General features: G+C 41.8%; 1 protein-coding gene across 1 annotated transcript in view; it reads right to left on the reverse strand.

Moving 5' to 3' along the window:
- Nucleotides 1-21,152, reverse strand: part of UBTD1 (ubiquitin domain containing 1) — a 316,305-nt gene extending 295,153 nt beyond the window's left edge. The window contains exon 1 of the mRNA XM_044056231.1: nucleotides 20,125-21,152. Within this exon, the coding sequence (XP_043912166.1) occupies nucleotides 20,125-20,224 (100 nt within the window). The 5' untranslated portion in view covers nucleotides 20,225-21,152. The remainder of the gene's footprint in view (nucleotides 1-20,124) is intronic.
- Nucleotides 21,153-21,546: the final 394 nt, after the last annotated feature.

Genomic DNA, 21,546 nt, shown 5'->3' on the forward strand with positions numbered 1-21,546 from the left:
GTGACACAGCAAGTGATAGACCTTTATTTAAGCTGTTGAGTGTTTTTAATCCTCCTTTACATCCCACCTTGCACACCTTTGAGAATGTTTGTGAACTAGATTTAAGACAGTTTTTTGAAAATGTTAAGTGGTTTGACAACCGGAGAAACATTTCACGTGAGCAAAGAATAGCTTTGAAAAACATATGCAACCTTCCTATTAGGGTTATTAAACCAGACAAGGGTGGGGGTTTAGTCATTTTTGATAAGGATGACTACACCGAAAGAATGTTAACGGTATTGAACTCTCCCGCCTATGAAATCTCATCATTAAATGAGATGACAGGTCAATACAACAGGATTAAAGGGTATTTTAGAGACTTGTTTATTGAAGGTATGATTGACATCGATACTTTCAATTTCATAAACATTTCCTTCCCAAGAGTTCCAGTTATGTTTGGGATCCCTAAAATCCATAAAAACCTGCTTGATCCACCTATGCGTGCTTTAGTTGACGGGAGATGTTCAATTACCCACCCTTGTGCAAGAGTCGTGGACCATGTTATTTCTAAATACCTTGGTTCATTACCCCAAATTTGTAAAGACTCTTGGTCCTTTTTGAAGTCTATAAACAACATTCCATTCTATCAGTCCTTTAATTTTTTAACCATCGATGTGGTGGATTTGTATACTTCCATACCACACCAGGAGGTGGTAGAATGGGTGGAGTTAATGTTGTTACACTTAAAGGCCCCGAAAGATGAGATTGCTGTTGTCACACTTCTTTTGGACATTATTTTGTCTTCAAACTTCTTCATTTTCAATAACTGCCATTACTTACAGAAAAGAGGGATTGCCATGGGCTCCCCTTGTGGGGGAGCGTGGCAAATCTAGTTGTTGCTTACTGGGAGAACACTTTTCTCTTAAACAACCCTAAGTTTAAAAATTCTATTAAGTTTTACACACGTTTTTTAGATGACGTGTTTGTTCTTATCCAGGGGGGTGAAGATGTCACTAGTGACTTGATCAAATATATGAATGAATCATCTACATTTTTAAAATTTACCTATCATTTTTCCGTTTGTGAAATTGATTACCTTGATGTTAAATTGGTCAAAGATCCTTGTAATAATCGACTCCTATCTAGCATTTTTAGGAAGCCTACTTATTGTAACGCTTTCTTGCATTTTTCCAGTAACCACCCTTGGAAACAGAGGAGGTCGATTGTTAAAGGACAGTTGGTCAGAGCTGCTCGTATGTGTAATACCACCGTGTCTTTTGAACATGAGTGTTTCACCCTTAAGGACATGTTTCTCAACAGGGGATATCCGATTGAGTTAATAGATAACTTAATCGAAGAAGTCTCCTTGAAAAGAGATAATGGGTTCTATCAACCCCTTCTTCAGAGTAGTAAACAGACTGCTACTTGTAGGTTGGAGCCTCTAGCTGGTCCTTCTACTTTTATGGAACCTGTATTAGATAGACAGGACCTAGGTGGCCTTGTATCTTTCCAACATCTGCCCTGTCGCGATTTCAAGATTAGCTTGATTATCACACACAATAGATACGTCAATGATATTTGTTCCATTGTTAAGAAGAATTGGCATTTTATTTTAAATAATGCCTTTCTATCTGACATTTTGGGTTTACACCCCTCTTTTGTGTTTAAGAGGGGAAGTAATTTAAAAGAGCTCTTGCAAACAAGGGAATCTTTTCATCCCCCATCGAGACAAATTGGGACATTCACTTGTGGGGCTTGCAACTGGTGTAGACCCTTGAGGGTTGGGAGTTCATTCACCATTAATGGTGAGAAATATACTATTAAACATAAGATTAATTGTAATACCAAATCAGTGGTTTACCTTGCCCTTTGTGATTGCTGCCCTGCTTTCTATGTTGGTAAGACGGACCGTAGATTACGGGACCGTATTTACCAACATAATTATGCTATGAAGAACAAAAAAGGTGATAATGCCCTTTCGAAACATATCTTAAATCATATTGGACACAGTTTTCATTTTATGGGCATTGATCTTGTTAGTGTGGGCATTAGGGGGGTCCTCAACCCCTCCTACTTGAAACAAGAGAATTGGAATGGCAACTATTACTAGATGCCTTCTCTTTCCCTGGGTTGAATGAAGCATGTAATATTTCTGTAGTCTTAAAATATAAAAGTTACCTGAGGTAATTAGTGTACACTGTTTCAAGAGCTGCATTTACATGAAATTAATTACCTTTTAGGTTTAATAAGGATAGTTTCCTTTTGTATTTAGGTATACCTTTATATAAAATTATATTTGTTTATACATATATTTTTTATATTTCAGGAATGTGCTTAACACTGTTAGGATCTGCTTTTTAATATATATTATTTTAGGTATATTTATATTTATACTTATTATTATTATATTTACATATACAGTCATTAGGGATGTTTTATTATACTTATTCCACTTGTTTGTATGTGTATACATATATTTTTAGTAAATAGATACTGGTTCCTTAAGTAAATCACTAATTGTTTTGTTCTGTTGCCAAGGAAATGACATCATGGCACTTGGCTTGAAAGTTTTTAAAATGAGTTTACTTAATGCAGCAGTGATGAATATGGTGAACATCTTACAGTATGAAAAAATCCCAGGTTTCTTAAAGGTATTTTTATATTAAAAAAAAAAAAAAAAAAAGATAAAATGCTATTTTTCTTAAAAATGCAATAATTTCTGAATGGAAGGGTTCTCCAACAGAGACTTATCTGCCAGAAAGACATTAAGAAAGTATTGAAGAAAGCGGACTGCTGATTTCCCTCTTTGATATTAGCCAGTCAGAGTGAAGGAATGGGGGAACCAGACATTTTTCAAGCTGGCTGTTTATAGCGTAAGGGCTACTGCAGCAGCAGGATAAAAGCTGGCAAGCACTACTACAGAACTCATGAAAAACAGGGAGCAAAGCAAACGAAGACTTCCAAAATCACCAACAGTAGCGCAAATGATTAAACACTTGTATGCTCCTGTGGCCTCTCCTTCTCATTTGAGCTACTGTTGGTGATTTTGGAAGCATTAGTACAGCTCAGCAGGTAACTCTCCCAAGCTGCACAGTACCCTCCTATCCCATAATGTACCACAGAGAATAGTCTCTTCAAAAGTAAGACAAACTGCATAAACCATTAGGCATCAGAAAACCAAGGAACAAAGACTCTCCTACAAACAATATCAGGCAAAGCCAAAAGGATTAGCTCAGGAGTCTACCTAGTACTATGGATAATGGACATGCTACATCTGGTAGAGAAGGTCCATCCTCTGTAACACAGGAGTAAGTCCCTATCTAATCTTCCTGGGTGGTACCTATTAAGAGAGCATTAGCCTTTATAATGGACAACTCCAAAGCAAGACTAACAACTGCATCCATCTTGCAATAATATGCAAAGCTGTTGAGAGAAGAGTGGATAGCAAGCACATCATAAATAATTAAGTTAGGTTTCTAAAGAAAGCTACACGGGTAGCCAGTACTCTAATAGAACAAGTCTTTGGAATTGAACTAAAGAAAGACACTTGCTATACTCAATGTATGAAAAACAAAAGTTATGTACTCACCATAACGACCTTAGGTCTTACTTCCGTCCTTCCTCAATGTATACATCTTTGGATCAGAGTTCGATCCAACTTTGGCCGCATTTTAAGCTTTTCAAACCAGTGCTCAGGCTCCTTCCTTTAACCATAAATCAATTGTGTTAGCTGAACTACCTCAGACCGAGTTTGCCCCCAAGAAGAAAAGGTAAGTATACAGTGTCTAAGATAGTAGTTAAAAAAAAATACATCCATACATAAAAAAAACTAAATCTTGATAAGAAACCTGTAGTAGCCAAGGCCAAGCCAGGCAGACTAATCCAAGAGCTATAAATGTCATACGTCATAAGACATGTGGAAGGGGAAGGGAGGTGGGAAGCTGAAGGATGGAAACAGATAACACAGATCTATCATTATAGTGAGTACATAACCTTCATTTTGACAGGGGAGTAAGAGAAACTGACTATGAACATCTTGCAAATGTAATCTGCATTCACCTTTGTTTTAAAATTTTGGGAAAACACAGACGATTTATGAATTGGTTGATGGAGGATTCAGAAGCCACCTTTGGAAGAAATGATTGGTCCTCAAGTTCACAGCGTCTTTATGAAAAACTATGTATAGGAGGTTTTGCAGACAAGGCATGGAGCTCACAAATTCTCCTAACAGAAGTAATGGCCACTAGGAACACAGTATTCCACGATAAAAAAGTGTTTAAATTAATTTTGGCTCAAAAGGGGTGCTAGTAAGTGCCTGCAGTAAAATGGTGATATCCCAAGGAGGGCCTGGTTCCCCTAAGCTGGGTTCACAGCAGAAGACTTCTTCCAAGAAAGGCTTTAGATGGTCTCACAGATGCAATGGTCATGTGATTCTTGCCAATCTGAAAAGATATGGCTGCTAATAGTACTTTAATAGTAGAATAGCTGGGCTCCAGTCTGAAAAAGATCAACCAGGAATTCCAAAATTGCTGGAAGATGAGCTGAAAAGGGATCAAGATTTTTCTTAACTGCCTAGATGGAGAATCCTTTCCATTTGCTTTTGTAAATCTTAACAAGCAGAAGGTCTTTGTGAATAATTTAGGATATGAACAACTGAAGATGAAAACCTGAACTGTCTAGCCACCATTGGAATTGAAAAAAAAACATGTGGTCAGTTTCAGGAACTGAATGTCCAGGTAAGACAACAGAGCAAGAGCTGAGCCCAGCATCCAGGTAGGAAGTACTAAATGACACCAGTAGAAGGGGAAACCATACTTGCTGAGGTCAGTAAGGGGTTTGGAGGGTGACTGTGAACTTCGCCTTTGCCTTCTGTAAATATTCTGGAATCTAAGAGATGGAAGGGAAGGCATAGAGGAGTTCTGTGGGTCAAATGTGGGATAGCTTATCCCTTGGTGATTCTCCCTCCTGAGGGATCACAGCGAAGAACTTGCTGCACTTAGTACTGTGGGGAGATGCAAAGGGATCAAAGCAAGGTAACCCCCAATGACTGAATATCTGCTTTTTGACAGCTGGACTGAGAGACTACCTGTGAGGAAAAATGACAGACCTGCTCAACCTGTCTGCTAACACACTGGACTTGCCCAGGATATGTGTTGCTATTAGAAAGCGGTGGGAAGACGCTGCCCATTGCCACATTCTCATAGCCACTCGATGCAACAAATAAGATTTGATTCCACCCTGTTGTCTATCTGGACACATACTACACCCAAGGGGAATGTGTCTTGAAAGGCCTGCAAAGCTAGGAAGACCACTCAACTCCAATATACTGACGTGAAGACCATCTTCAGACTGTGACCACATACTTTGGACAGTCTTTTCCAGGTAAATCCCCCCTCCCAACAGTGGGAAGCATCTATGGTCACGGTGGCTTGGGGAGAAAAAAAGACTGAAAGGATGTCCTTGTGAAATGTGGCGACTCCAACCACCACTGGATATGTGTCTTGCAAATTTTCATTAAAGATATTTGGAAAGACATGGGTTGCTTTCTTACTGACTGCTGGACTGCAAGAGTCCACTGTAGTACCTGGCCAGGGTTTTTGAAACTGCCATGGATCCTACATGATGGAGAACGTTCTTGCTGGTGGCTTCTGAAAAGCGAAGGCATGCATGGTAAATTATGTACCCACACACAAATTGGTTCAGCAATATCCATATATACGGGGACATTATAAAATGAAGTACTTAGGAATATGGATTAAAAATTATTCCAGTGTGGCAGCTGCGGATATGTGGGAACAGACTAAACTAGAGAGAATATAAAAACTGAGAAATTGGAAGTTGTGTTATATGGATGTGGATAGTAAGATACAAGTAGTTAAAATGGTTTTAGTCCCTTTAGTCTTATACACAAGCCACACATATTTTTAGCAACCAGAGGAGAAGCTGTGGATAGCAATTAATAAAAACAGGTGAAGGATTTTATGTGGGAGGGGGAAATGGCAAGATTCAAGTGGGATAAACTGATTCTTCCACTAGAACAAGGGAAATTGTGATTACAGTTGACTGCCTCTTATCAGCTCTCGCTGGGACCGGACCTTAGGCTGGATAAACAAATGGCTGGTTAATCAGAAAAAGCATACAAAATAGCATTTATAGGATATAAAATCAGCTAGAATAACAGGACTTGTGTTAGCATGCATTTTTCTACTGAATATGAAGTCTAAAACTCAAATGTCTGAAATTGGGGGGGGGGGGGGTTCTAAACGAAAGACCAGAAAACTGGTAGAGTTTTTAGTAGAATATAGAACAGGCGGTGCTGTTAAAAAAAGAGAAATACTTAGAGCATATAAAATGTTGCATGATAACTATAACAATAAATCAGAGGATGTTGGAAAGGATTGGGAAGAGAGACAGGATAAGCAATTCACAAAGAAACAATGGGGATATACATGTATGTCTCTCAAATATGCAACAAAATCTAGAAGATTTAGGATTTTTGCTTGGAAATGTTTACATAGGTATTTTATACCCCAAGTAGGCTTAGGTGAATTTTTTTCTCTTGTAGACCGCAAATGCTGGAGGTGTGATGCGGAAGAAAGAGGTAATTGGGAAAATATTTTATGGAAGGATAATGAGTTGGCAGAATAAAAATTCCCTGCAGCCTACTCTTTCAGAGACACTGGGTGAACAAATTGGTGTACCTAGGGAAATGATTTTTCTGAGCTATGAAACAGAATCAGAACTGCCTAGACATAGTAAGGCCTTGCAGAGTCTAATTATGGGGGCTGGCAAAAATGCAATTACTACAAAACGGAAATCAAAGTCTAAACCAACTGTACTAAAATGTGGGAAAATACAGTTATGTAATACCTTACCATAACAGTAGATGTCCTTGCCTACACCGCTGCAGTATTCATTACAAATGGGACTCCCTGTCATGAAGCCCACCATCTGGGCAGTTTCCCAAAGTCTGCCGTTGCTTTAAGGTATGCTGAATGTCACCTATACACACCTTGTGAAACGTAGAGCATAAAGGTGCCGTTCAAGTGTACCATCCTCAGAACTGACTGCTCCAGTAGGAACAGCAGTCAAAGGAAAACAAAGGAGAACCTGCACATCCAGGAAGGAAAAAAGACTAGGGGGATTGAGTGAATACTGCAGCGATGAAGGCAAGGACATCTACCGTTATGGTATGATATTACACAACTATACCATGTCCTTACATTCACCGCTGCAATATTCATTACAAATGGGAGAGTGCCAAAGCTCAAGAAGAAACCTAAGAGGAGAAAGCAGCAGCAGAGCTCTCTAAGAAGCCATGAAGAATGACATAAGCAAAACCAGCTCTAACTTTGGAGATGCCATCCAACTGGTAATGTTTGGTGAAGGAATGCAGAGAAGTCCAGGCAGCAGCTTCAAGACTAGAATGAGTGTCCAAGCCTCTGAAAAAAGCACCACAGGAAGCCACAGCTTTAGTAGAATGAGACTTTACAGAAGAAGGAAGGCTGTCGCCATGAAAAGTATAACAAAAAGAAACAGCCTTTGAAATCCAAGTGGAAATAGCTGGCTTGGAAACAGCCAAACTAAAAGACCTAGAATGAAATGAAACAAACAGCTGGTCAGATTTTCTGATAGCTTTAGTTTTATCCGAGCTGTCTCTGCACATCTAATGTATGCAGCACCCCCTCACTGTCAGAATGTGGAAAGGCAAAAAAAGTAGACAAATTAATAGACTAAAAGGACAACTCATTAACCACCTTGGGCATGAAAGAAGGATTAGTATGCAAGGCCACCTTGTCCTCATGAAATATCAAAAAATGTCAACAAAGCCATAAGGACTTGCAACTCAGACACCCATCTGGCAGAAGTAAGAGCTAACAAAAGAACTGTCTTACAAGACCAGTGTTGCAAGGAAGCTAAAACCTTCAGGCTCAAAAGGAGGCAGAGTAAATTTTTCCAGAACAAAATTAAAATCCCAGGGAGGAGGAACAGGCTTCCTGGGAGGGCTAATATTAAGTATGCCTTTCAGAAATTGCTTAGGCTCAAATCTAAAAGTTAATGGGGGAGTTAAAGGCAGACAAGCAGAAACAGCTGATAAGTGGGCCTTAATAAAAGAATAGGACAAACTAGCACTTGGCAACTCACACAGATATGAGAGAGTCAAAGGAACTCCACAGAATGTGGGTCCAGGTCACGAGAAAGACAAACCTCTTCCATTTATACAAAGTAGGACTGCCTAGTAGTAGGTTTCCTGGCCTCCTGGAGGACATGCAGCACGTCCTCAAAAAGAGGTATCTATGAGGGATCAAAACTCTTATCACCCACATTGTCAATTGAAGCGTGGACAGGTGGGGACAGATGAGAGACCCCTTGCCTTGTGTGAGGAGATCCACCCTGTGAGGTAACTTGTGACAACTGTTCTTGGCTACACGCAGAAGTAGAGGGAACCAGTGCTGTCCCGGCCAAAAAGGGAGTCACCAACAAGAATTTGGAAGCATCCTGCTGAATCTTAAACAAGACTCTCTGAATGAGAGGAAGGGAAGGGGAATGCAAAAAGAAACATTGCCTTCCAAGAAAACGAGAGGGCACCCAGCTTCCATACCAGAGGACATGGGACTCTGGCACAAAACAGAGGACGTTGTCTGTTCAGAGGGGAGGCAAACGGATCTACTTGAGGAGTACCCCACTAGTGAACGATGCGCAGAAACACATCCCTGTGAAGCATTCATTCGTGGGATTGAGTGAAGGACCTGCTCAGATTGTCTGCTACAATGTTCTGATCGGAAGGAATATAAACTGCCTGAAAAGTCACTTGATAGCCAGATCCCATACCAGAAGTGCCAGCTGGCAAAGATGGTAAGATCTTGTACCCCCTTGTTTGTTGATATACTACATAACTGTGGAATTGTCTATGAACACCTTGACAAGCCCATTGTGAACCCCAGGCTCTGAAGAATAGAAATGGTAAAATGAAGTTTTGCAAAAGGACCTCTAGAGAGGATGCCTGAATCAGCAGGTCGCCCAAATAAGTAAAGATTTGGATCCCTTGAAGCCTGCAAATAGCAATTACAGGAGCAAGGTATTTGGTGAATATCCTTGGAGCAGTAGAAAGACCAAAGGGCAAAGCACAGAACTGAAAATGACAGGAAGCAACAGAGAAACGCAAAAATCTCCTGAAAAGATGATGGATCGGAATATGGAGATAAGCATCCTTGAGATCCAGTGACATCAGAAAGGCCTGTGGGCGCAAGAGAGGAAAAAGGGACTGAAGAGACACCATCTGAAAGTAAGACACCTTCAGAAAGGTATTTAGATGAGAGAGGTCTAGAATAGGTCTCCAGGTACCTTTCTTTCTGGGCACTAGAAACATTCGTGACTAAAACCCTTTCTCCCATTTAGGACACAGACACCTCTTGAACAGTACCCTGAGACAAGAAGTCTTGAAGAACCTCTGAGAAAAGGGGAAGTTGTTCCCGAGGTGGCTGAGGAATGCCCATAAAAGGAGGGTGGGAAATCCAGACCATAAAGTACCGCTGATGAATGACTTGACAGAACCCAAGAATCCTGGGTGATTCAGAGCCAAAGAGGAATGTGGCTAGGAACAGGTGGACAGTCAGATAGCACCTGGTTTGTCAGGAAAGTAGGGCTTAAGAATCCCTGCAGTCTGAGTGACTTTAGCAGGAGGAGTCCGTTTACCACTCTCATTACCTTTAGAAGGAGGGTGAGATTGCCTACAAAGGCTGGCTCAGAAGGGTAGTTTTATTGAATCTTAGGTAAAGGAGAAAGAAAGACAAGTTTAAGTTCCTATAAAGCCTTCACCGTGTCCTGAAGAGATTTAAATAAACCAACAGCCACTTCCCCAAACAAAAGTTTATTATCTGGAGGAGCATCCATCAACTTAGCTTTAATATCACTGGGTAAAGGTTGAAGCTGAAGCCAAGAATACCCTCCTCAGAACTGAACCAAAAGCAGCATCCCTAGAAGAGGCATCTGCTGCATCATAACTACAGCTGATAGAATGACAAACTATTTCAGAGAAGTCCCTAGCAAGGAAAGAGTAGACGATTTACTCTCAGAGTCTGGAAGATCAGAAAGAAGCTGACAAGCCTGAGAAAGAAGAGCCAACACATATCTCGAGATAGGGGTCTGATAACAGCTAATGTAGTCAAAGTGTAAACCTTCTTACCTAGCCCATGCACCGTTATACTTTCCTTGTCAGAAGGCAGTAACTTGGAAGAAGCAACTGAGATGGCTCATTAGAGGTTACAGACACCATAGAGGGGTCAGCAGCAGGGCAATTAAATAAAAAGGAACAATCCTCAGGCACCCTATAAAACCTATCAGGCTTCCTGGGAGTAGGGGGCAGAGAATCCGGCGATTTAGAGGCATTGGAAAAATCATCACATAAAGCAGGCACGACAGGAGGAATGGCTGCATGTTTAGGACAGTCCATATGCAGTAACTCATGGTACTTCTTATGGATATCCAAAACCTGGCCACATTCCATCCTAGAATCCTGAAAAGGCCCTGACTCGGGATGGCATTCCACAACTGTCTGTAAGAACTTTTTCACTAAAGAGAAACTGCGGAAGCCCCCTAGACCCCTCGGAAACAATCAACCGTGGTTCCCTCTGAAAGTCCGAAACGGATGTCTGCAAAGTCTCGGACATGTCGCCCACCAGATCCTCACTGACCTCTAACCCAGACACAGTAGAGGAATCTGAAAATACAACCAGGCAAGTCTCTGGGTCTGTACGAAGAGTTTTAGGGACAAACAGAACAAGGCGCATGGGCGTGAGCAGCACCCAGGCAAAAAAAAAAAAAGACACATCATGGCGGTCTTTATGGGGAACCAGTCTCGCACACTGGCATTTACCCTTCCTGGATGACATTAACCCCCCCCCCAAAAACAGAAGAAAACAATCAGAAAAGGAACAAAAAAACCCCAATGGTGAGGTCTTCAACAAACAGTAGTAAACACTAGAATGACAACAAACAGAAAAAGCGAACGGCGGTAACAGACAGACAGTTAAAAACAGCATTCGGACTGACAGCAAAGAAGTTCTGAGGAGGGTACGTCTGAACATAACCTTTATGCCCTACACTACGTAAGGAGTGTATAGGTCAAGTTCCGCGTACCTTAAAGCAATGGTAGACTTTGGTAAACTGGTCGGACAGTGGGCTTCACAGCAGGGAATCCCATTTGTAATGAATACCGAAGCAGCAAATGTAAGGACATTAATACACATTGGGGAAGAAGGAAAGAAGGCAGGATGTGAATGGGCTATGTAATGTCTGACTGACAATGATTGGGTAGATAAGTAATGTTTAATGTTTGCAACTAAAATTATGTCAATATGGTTTGTTTCTATTTACATAAATGTATGATTGTCTGTGTCATGAATAATGACTTAATAAACATGATGGCTAAGGCATGCTGGTAAATGGATGTGATCCTTGTTTGGGGGGGGGGTATTTTGCAAGTTGAAGCTTTGTGCCCACCTGGGCTTCTATGAATTCTAAAGATTGTTAGATTTACTATTATGCCTATATCTGAACACAGGCACAGCACGGAACCCCTGGCTTGAATAAATACATCCCAAGTAGGGGTGGTAAACAGTCATTCATCTAAGTAAAGGAATACTAGGAACCCTTGCAGTCAGAGATAACCTGCTACTACTGTCATACACTTTGTGAACACACAGGGGACTGTGGTGAGATCAAAGTGTAGAGCCCGGAACTGAAAATTATTGGCTCTCAAGCCAGAAGTGACAATACTTCATGAAGTGGCTGTTTTTGTGGTAGTACCTATCCTAAAGATCTCTTGAGAACATCTAGTCATTCTCTCTCAGCAGAGAGAGAATAGGCTGTACATTGACCATTCAGAATTTCATTTTCCTTACAAAACTGTTCAAATAAATTAGGTACAGAATTAGCCTGGGGTTCTCATTTGTCTTTGGCACTGAAAAGAACCCTGAGTAAATTCCAAATTTGGTTTGTTCTGGTGGGACTTCTTGGATAACTCGATTGTTTATAGGCTTCTTTATTTCTACATCAGCTGCTTCCTTTAGAGGGTGGAATATTGGCAAGTCTTTTTGAGACAGAGAGGGGTGTGGAAAGGCATGAAGTAGCCTCTGGTTATTATCCTCTGTACCCATCTGTCTTGAATGATGGAAGGCCAGGTTGTTGGATTCTGAGATCAGTTCCCCCAACTGCCCTCAGAGTGCAGTCTGGCAACTGTTCAGTAGCACTGAAAAGGTTCTGCAGACCACCTCTGCCATGGTGGATTCTGTCTCCTGAAGCACCAGATGAAAAACCTTATGATGTGAGAAAACAATTTTCTTATCCGCCTTTTTGATTCCTGGAAAAAGTCCTTTGAGGAGTGGAAAATGTAATCCCTATGGCAGAAAGGAATTTGCCTCCCTTTTCACTTATAGGGACCGTATGCTTCACTTTAGAACAATAAAGAGTGTTGATCTATCATAGGAGACATTCACAAACGACATCTTAAAAATGTTCAGCGAAGTCACTGAGCATCATCCAAGCATTTTTCCTAAGCTTATCGGAAAAAGTAAGAATGAAATTAAGTGCTTAGCAGCAGTGGGATCAACTAAAGCTATATCTGCTGTGTCAGGTTTGGGGATAGTGTATAAAATTTTAAAAGACTGAAGAACTTACTCCATCCTATCTGCCTTTTTTAGGGGCAGCTGGCTGACTATCAGGAAAATTGCAGGCAGTGACACACACACTCACACACACATTCTCTAATGTAGAAAGAAGAGAAAAAATGGTTGAGGGTTCTGGAAAATCCTGTAACAATTTATATTTTCAGAGAAACTGAGAAACTTCGGTGCTCTCCCACTGAAAACACTGACACATTATACCAATAGTCTCAGAGAAAGAGAAACCCACACAAGGATAATCGGAAACCAAGCTCTCCTCAGAGTTGGAAACCCTTGCATCTTTCCATGCAGATTCAGAATACTGAATCTCTTCAGGAAAAGAGCAATCCTTCCTTCTTTTACCAGAAACTACTTTACAAGAAAGATCAATAGCCTAAATAAAACCCTGAACCTAACTAGGTAAACTACTCCTAGCCAAAGAAATATGTGAAGGAGTAGACACATATTTGATTTTCTGTTTCTTTTTGACGGGAAAAGCAAAGCCAAATATGAAAATAATAGCAGCAGCTGCTTCCCCAAGGATGGTCAGGGCATTCTGACACAATAGGAAACTTTCCCTGTTCCCTCTCCCAGGACCAACAAGAGTGGCTGCCCCTTGCTCACTGACATGGACCCCAATAGCAGCAGAGGATGTGGCTAACCCATGGCCCATAGTAGCTACAGTTGCTACATCACAGGGATCTGGGGTAAAGAGCAGTGATCGGAGTTACAACAAATGGCCACAGCACAGTCACCCACCTGTGGCTCAGGCAAATTGTTAACCCGCTGTTTGCTTAACTTTTTTTCTTTTTGTGGCTTGAAGGAGGACTGGCTACAGGACAGGTAGTCTGTTCCATGGGAAAACAGAAAATGGTACCTCTTTCCCAGTGAAGACAAGCAGCAATCGACAGTAAACACTACCACTACACAAAACTTCTTTTTTACCAAAAAAAAAAACACCCCAGTAAAAAGCACTTAAAAACACTACGCCAGCCACACACAATTTCTACACGGCAAAAAAATTTTCAATTACTTTACACTACTTTTAAACTGACAGGAAAAAAAAAAAAAAAGACTGCTCCATTTAAAAGTACATTATGGTTTTGAGAGAGAGTCCATTAAAACTAAACATTCCTAGTTTTAAAAAAAAGCTTCCCGAAGAGGGAAGTAATAAAACATCAGCACAATTAAGAAAACTTCCCCCCAAAGGGAACTTATCTGCCTGGCAACGAAAATCATAAGCAAACCATCTTCAGCAGTAGTAAAGCTCTGGAGGACTCTGTGCCCAAACTGGTCTTTTAGTCAGCTCATCTAAAACTGCTTGACAGTTTGGGAGAGTGGAAGATGCCCTGAAGCTTTTGGAACTTAGCAGCTGTTGTATTCTTGGCAGAATATAACCCATACAGCTAGGGCTATTGCAGCAGTGATAAATATGATGAACATCCAAGGATGCCTTGTATGCCAGGCATGGATTACCCCTCAATAACCTGTAGGAGACAGAGTATACAGATGGGACTTTGGGCTTACTTCTAGTAGGTACAGCAACCCCTATACAGCCATTTAGATGGTTGCTCGGGGTCTCAGTAAATAATTCTGTACATGCTGCCATGAACTCAGGGTTGGGGGGCATTGAATTTTGACAAACTATCACTTAATGAGATGTTGTTTGCTTTAGAATTGTTCTTAACAGTTGCAGGTTTTGCTGTTGTTACAGAGTTGATTTTTATTTCAAAGGAGACAGCTTTTTAGTGAGGACATGACACTGGGGGGAGGGATAGTGCTTTCCCACATTGATGAGTACCCAGGTCCAGTACAGTTGAACCTGGTGGATGTGTGCAATATCTAGCCAAGAGTATTTGTCTTAATAAAACCCAGGAATAGTTGTGCCTGCAAATGAGACCATGTAACCTATACATGGATAGCTAAAGTCTCCCATGAACTGGATATTTGGCTTACTGGGGAATGTCTGCAGTAGGTCTAGATACGCATTACTGGATTCTAAGGACACAGAGGGTGACCAAAAGCTTGCTAGGATATATGAAACTATTATGATTTTCATGTGGCTACATTTCAGGACATCATCCTGCTAAACCATTCCAGAGTTATGCTTGTTGCTAATACAGATTGAGACTCCTCACCTTTTGTTTCTGTCTGTGCAGATGATGGCCAAATGTGTTGAAGGCACTGAAGCCTTGCAATGACTGAGTACTCTCTATTGACTTAAACAATGTTTTGGAAATGGCACAGACGCCTATATTCTCCAGAGTGAGGAGAGCTTGTAGGATGTGGGGTTTCTTATTTAGGCCCTTAGAAGTCAGCAGTAACACCTTTTGGGTTCTTTGGATTTTACTCAGTATGTCAGTACAAAAAGCTGTGAATCCTTTCTTATGTATTTTGTTCTGTCCAAGTAGCAACCAAGTAGTCAACGAAACACCATTCAAAGAAATAAATATTGTTCTTGATTAGCATAAACTTTGCAGAACAGCAATGCTGTGATTAAATATTGGCTTTTATGCCCAGTTTCAGCATGACAGAATGGTTAGTACTCAAGGACAATCAACCTTTGTGGAAGACTATGTAAAAGGAGGCTTGGCAGCTCAGAGATCTTTCTCATTGAAGAAACAGCTACAAGAAAGGATTATCCTTGAGAAATATTTCAGGTTTGTAAATTATGCAAATTTAAAAAGCAATAGTGTTAACATTTTAGGGATAAAGCAGAGGTCCCAAAGGGAACTGGTGACTGGTCTGGAGACTGTAGAATAAAAGGTAGCCCTCACAAAGGTCTTACAAACCTTAACGGAAACTAAAGACACACAATCTGCACCTTAGTAGAAATTTGAAACAAATACGAAAAAGACTGGAATCAAAAGCATGTGACCAATATGCAAAACATGCCAAAATACAAAGAAAATGAACAATAAAAAGATCTATCTTTCTGGCAGTGGCTCAAAGGGGGTGGGGTGGGGAACAGCTCCATTTCATGTGACAAGTTTTTCTTGTGCAAATTATTTTGGCAAAGAGAAGAATTAGGACCACCCACTTAAGATATAAAGGGTCCCAGGACATCTCTGGAAATAGAGAAACCAAGCTGTTAATATGGTGGAATGAATGCTTGGATAAAGTTTGCTGGACAGCAGAGATGGCACATTCTTGAAAGAGTTCTGGAGGAGAGACCTGTCCAAAAGTTAAGGCCAAACAAGGGGGAACCACACCTCTCATAATCAAAAGTGGGCTACAAGAATAACTTTGGCATTACAATTTATTTTACTTGTGTTAACTGACTGGATTGGTGGGCTGGTCCTGATACCCTTTTCAGCCACAGCCACCAAGACTCTAGAAACCCAGGTATGGGAGAAAGTAGTAGTGCCTCACTGGACTTCTTTAAGCCTAAGAGACTGCATCTCTGGAAGATAATTTCACCACCTGTAGTAAGTCAGGGATGTAGATAAGTTGCAACATGGCTTCCCCAGCAAAAGAACATGGTATGTGCTACTGAATGACTGAGACCACTTGTATGGCACAAGAACACAATAACCAAGCCAAGTCTCTATGGAGCTGGCTCGTCCAAGGATGTACAAAGAAGCAAAGTAAAGACCCACTTTTATATTTTCATAACCTCCTGACAAAGAGAAAAACCATCCCTCCCTTACTATGTACCAACCCAGCTCCACATTGTTAAAACCGATTGCAATCACACCAGAAGAAAAGGAATCTGAAAATCTTACCAGGTGAAAAGGATGTCACTGATTTCCAGAATGTTGATGTACAGACTAGGCTCTTAGGTTCATACTAGGCTATCTGCCCCAGGGCATTTATAAGCCTAGCCAGAGTGTGTTTGGCTTTCGCCACCCATTTTAAATTAATTTTGCTATGCCCTTTTTCGAGGTTAGTATACTGTGCTTCTGTCTAACAGTGACACAGAAGTGATACCCGGGGTAAACCTACGATCTCCCATCCACTCATCAAGATTCCTCTTGGAGAGTCAATGAGGGACTCTGCCTAACCTGGACTGGGATTTTATTCCAGAGTGACGGGAGCCTCTGGGTTATGAATCTGTCCCTCCAGCATGTCCTATTTATTTCAGTGCTGAGGTTCAAGCCTCTCGAGCGCGTAGCTCGATGGGAATTGGATTTTCTGAGGTGCAGCATGTCCATTAATTCCGGGTTGGACATGGCTTTACACGTCAGGCACAGATCGCCTCTGAGCAGGCCGTATGCCACTGAGTAGAGCTGGAGTTTCTTTAACCGGGCAGCATATGGCATCTGTTTGAGCCCTTTGATCCTCTTGGTGAGGTACTTTTGGGGTCTTTCCAGTTGCTGCAGGTGTCTGGTAAGGTACATCCCAAAAGGGGCATTGTACTCAATTATGGGCCTGATGAGGGATGACTAAAGAGGCACGATGACCTCCCCTGATCTAGATGTGAATCCCTTCATGATTAGGTGGGCTATATAAAATGCTTTTCTACCCACTTTGGCCAAGTGGTTGTCAAATGACAGATTGCTATCAACTTGGGTCCCCAGGTCCCTAGCTACTTCTTCTGTACTTAATGGATTACCACCTATGTGGTAATTTGTGGGCACTTTATTTTTTGCCAAAGGGGATGACTATACACTTTTTGGCGTTTAGCTTGAGGCCATGGCTCTGGCACCGGCTGTCTGTTTCTATGAGGCCCTTTTGGAGGCTGCTTGTGTTGGCTGGAGAGTCAATTATGGCGCCCAGTTTGCAGTCATCTGCGAACTTGGTCAGCCACAGTCCTTCCATGTTGGCCTGTGCCACCGAGAAATATATGCCGAACAGGAGAGGTCCCAGGACTGAGCCTCGTGGGACGCCACTTGTAACTGGTTTGGAGTCTGACATGGCTCCAGCAATTCTGACCATGTGGGTTCTGTCCTTGAGCCAGTTTGCAACCCATCTAGTGGCATAGGGGTTTATATTTAAGCTGTTGAGCTTATCTATAATGCCCGAGTGGGGTATTGTAAAGGCTTTTGCGAGGACCAGGTAGGCTGTGTGGACCACCTTCCCCTCGTCAATGGCCTTGGTGACTGTTTCAAAGAAATCAACCAGGTTTAAGAGGCAGGATGTGCCCTTAAAGCCGAACTGGGTAGGATCCAGTGTCTGTAGTTCCCCAATATCTTTATTTATGAGGTCCATGCTGATCCTTTCCATAGCTTTGCAGACCAAGCTAGTCAGGCTTATGGGGCGATAGTTTCCAGGATCCGTTGAGGCACCATCTTTGTGGAGAGGGACCACTGTTGCTGTACGCCACTCTTTGGGTACATATCCTGTAGTAAGGCGGAGATTGAACAGTAGTTTTATGTTTGGGTTTAGCTCTTCTTGGAGTTCATGTAGGACGCAGCCCGGGACACCGTCTGGTCCCACTGATGCTGTGTTTTTTGCTTTGGAGAGGGCAGCTCTTACCTGAGCATCTGAGATGTCAGGGGGGCAGCACTCTGCTGGGATAGATATTTGCCCTTTTGATGGGGAGAAGTTTGCGCTGAACCTGTAAGCTAGGATGTTGGCAATGTCTGTGGGTTCGGTGTATTTTTTGTCATTTTGGACCAATTCTGAGCATATCTGGGAATTCCCACCCAGGCTCCTAACATAACTAAAGAAAGCCTTGTGATTATCCTGCGGTCTGGGCCATATTTTCCACAGGCCCGGGGACTTTGAAGGATTCCACCTCAGTTTTGAGGAGTATGAAATTTGCTTTAGAGAAGTTTTTCACTGTGGCTTTCAGGGCAGGGGGTGGAGTCGGGATGTGAATATCCAGTGAGATTAGTTTATGGTCTGATCTTACCAGTGAGGGGTACACTTCTGGTCTTGAGATGACTACATGGTTTGGAAAGTCATCCTAAACAACACCTATCCACCCAAGAACAAAGGCATCTACGATCAAATTCATGAGGGGATGGGTTTGAAACAGCCTTCCTATAGAGAGACTGGATTGTCAAGTTTACCATACAAGATACTCCAGAATGTTGGAGTAATGTGGGAACCATACACACGGTGTTCTCAAGCAGGTTCTTGCATCCACACTGTATATGGTTGTAAACATGCTGCTCAACCCAGTGTAAGTTGTCAATGAATATCCAGCACTGCACTCAATCTGAATGTGCATTCTCTGTTATAACTTGTTTCCAAATTACCTGTAAGCTTTTTTGCTACTGCCTAACCATTTTTACATTAATAACGTACAACTGTAAACTTTTTTACTGATATAAGAGAACATATGTTCAATGTTGAATCAAAAAGTTAAATGTGAGTAAATACTCTGTTGTTACAATAGTAACAATAAAAATATGCACTGTACCCCTGGGTGGAGGCCGAAATGGTCTGTCTATAGCAGTACTTCATCAGAGATAAAAAAATATATACAAGTAACTAATTCTTGTGACTCCGGTTATAGCTTAAACCAACAAAACTGTTTTGTTTTTTTTTTTAATCTCAAGCATGGAACACTGCTAGTGTATCACAGGAGGCTCCTGTCAGGACCTGACTGTAGACACTAGCAACCCACATGCAGAGTGGTGGAAGGAAACAAAAGTGGAAAGGAAGCACGGGGATTAGCACTAAAACGATTTAATCTCAAATACAGTAACACGTGACAAACCCACATACATGTAAATATAAACACTTGGCGTGAAAGAGAAATGCAGTGGGAAAAAAAAAAACACGATACTGTAACACAGCAGACGCTTAACACCATGAGATAAAGCACAACTGACCGCCTTCCTACCACTGCACTTGTATAACGACTTGACCAACATAAAAAAGCAACCGAAAGACGCGATATACAAACTAGATTACAGTTTCTAAAACGATGAGAAGTTCTTATACTATAAAAAAAGATATGTAATAGGAAATAAGGATTCCAGTTTACAAGGCAGCAGCACATCTTGTTGCTACAACATTCAGAACTAATACATTCCAGGGCGTTATAGCATACACTGACAATGAAATAATTTGCCTTGCCACATACATCTAATAATTGTAGTAAACAATCCAAGACGTGGACTTTTTGTGGCCAAGGAGGGTTTCTCCATAAAGAGCGGTCGTGTCATTATTCTAACTTTCTTGCCTTAGAAGTAGACAATTAAACCATCAGCAAACATTCAAATTAAACGCAATGTAACGACGAGTTTAAAACCAGTTCAGAATTACACAAATTCATACTACACACGTCAGTAAACACAATACTGACGAACAAAAAAAAAAGGCTTAAACACATGAAACAACCGACGTATACTACAAAAATCTACACGGTTCTGATACAACAGAAAGCATGCACAAACCCGAAGTCCGGGATCGTAGGATTCCCCCTGACAGTGGCATGGGGTGGTTTTCTGCCCCGATTTGCCACCGATTTTGTCAGTTCTACCCTAACAATCACCAGCAGTTCTACATCCCCTTCAAGGTACTCCCACAATACCACTGCCGACATTTCCGAAAGAGATGCACTGTTTATAAAACATTACAATCATACCTGCTCTCTTGCGGGCGTTACCACCCGAATTGCGACTCCTCCTGTCCGCTCGTTGCCCCGAGGGTGACTCTCCTCGTTGTCTCCCCACGCAGCCTCCCATCTCGGCTAATCTTAAGGCTGCTCCATACACCAGCCTGACGGGTTCAGTACTAGATCCACATACAGTTTGTTAGCCGGCACAACCCGATCTCCACCCAAACTCAACACTGATCCGCATGAACAGACTATTCTAGGCAATCGTCCAAAATTTTCCAAGGTGGAAAAGTTTTATTTTCCGGAAACGGCAATACTGAAAAATATAGTCCCGCTTTTCTTCCCAACAGGTTATCCACACAATCAGATAAGATTACTCCTGTCACTAATCTGCGTCTCCTCAACCACCCCAACAACATTCCATTAGGAACGTGCCCGAAATTTCCCCATAACAACGCATCTTCTGATACACTTTCCGTTCTTTTATTTTCACAGCTGGTTTTAAGTCCAAGTCTGTTTTATCCGGGTTTGGATCGTTGTGCTCAACGTACATTAACTACTTTGCCCCACAAAGAAGTAAGAAATCCGAGCAAACGGAGGCGTAACATCCAGTCAACAAAAAAGGATCGTTGTATGCAGATGAAACATCCAGTTTTTCCTCTTGTATGTGACTCCCAACACCCCATTCACTCTGCCCAAACTGTTTAACCTCGAATTCAAGCAGCAGGCAGAAGCTGTCCGTCCTCTGGTAGGCTGCAGTACTACTCCCTGAGTTTCAGAATCAGTAGTAATTTAATCTCCGAGATCAAACTACGTCCTGCTGCGTCTATATTTACTCTAAAACTGTGTCACTGACCAACTTTTCCCAGCGTTCCTCAGAAACTTTTGCCCCACCGCACTCTGCCTAATCGAATAAACCATCCGCCCTAAAGTCACGTCCAAGCGACCAGGCTAACCTCTCGCTACTCGAGACTGCTCTAACTTTTATTACTAACAGTGTTCTACCGAGTACTACAACTGCCGAAATCAACACCTCCTTTCCGGAGACATACTGAAACTCGCATAGGCGGCTGCGCAAAGCTGCAGCCGGGACAACCTTTATCACGTGACACAATAGAGTAATCATAGGCGAGGAATTCTATTTTACTGTATGTCAATCATAATCTCTGATCACATGACATACACGACGGTAGCTGGGAACGAAACAGGGCGCAGTCCACGGAAGCCTCAGAGGTTTATGCGCTTGCGTAGTGTTTCTAAAACAGTTGACGTGAGATACAGTAGTTGTACCACGATGGCAGCGGATGCTGATGGTGTGGGTTTATTGGTAGAGGAGTATGTTATAGGACAGCAGGATAACCTAGCTGCTGAAGTAACAGCAGGTACGTGTCTCTGTTTTTGGTGTAATATTTGAGTTTCACAGCCTCTTTAAAACACGACTAGAGGTGG

The sequence above is a fragment of the Protopterus annectens genome, chromosome 14.part0 (genome assembly GCF_019279795.1).
Source record: "Protopterus annectens isolate FY-2018-M chromosome 14.part0, PAN1.0, whole genome shotgun sequence".
Classification (NCBI taxonomy): domain Eukaryota; kingdom Metazoa; phylum Chordata; order Ceratodontiformes; family Protopteridae; genus Protopterus; species Protopterus annectens.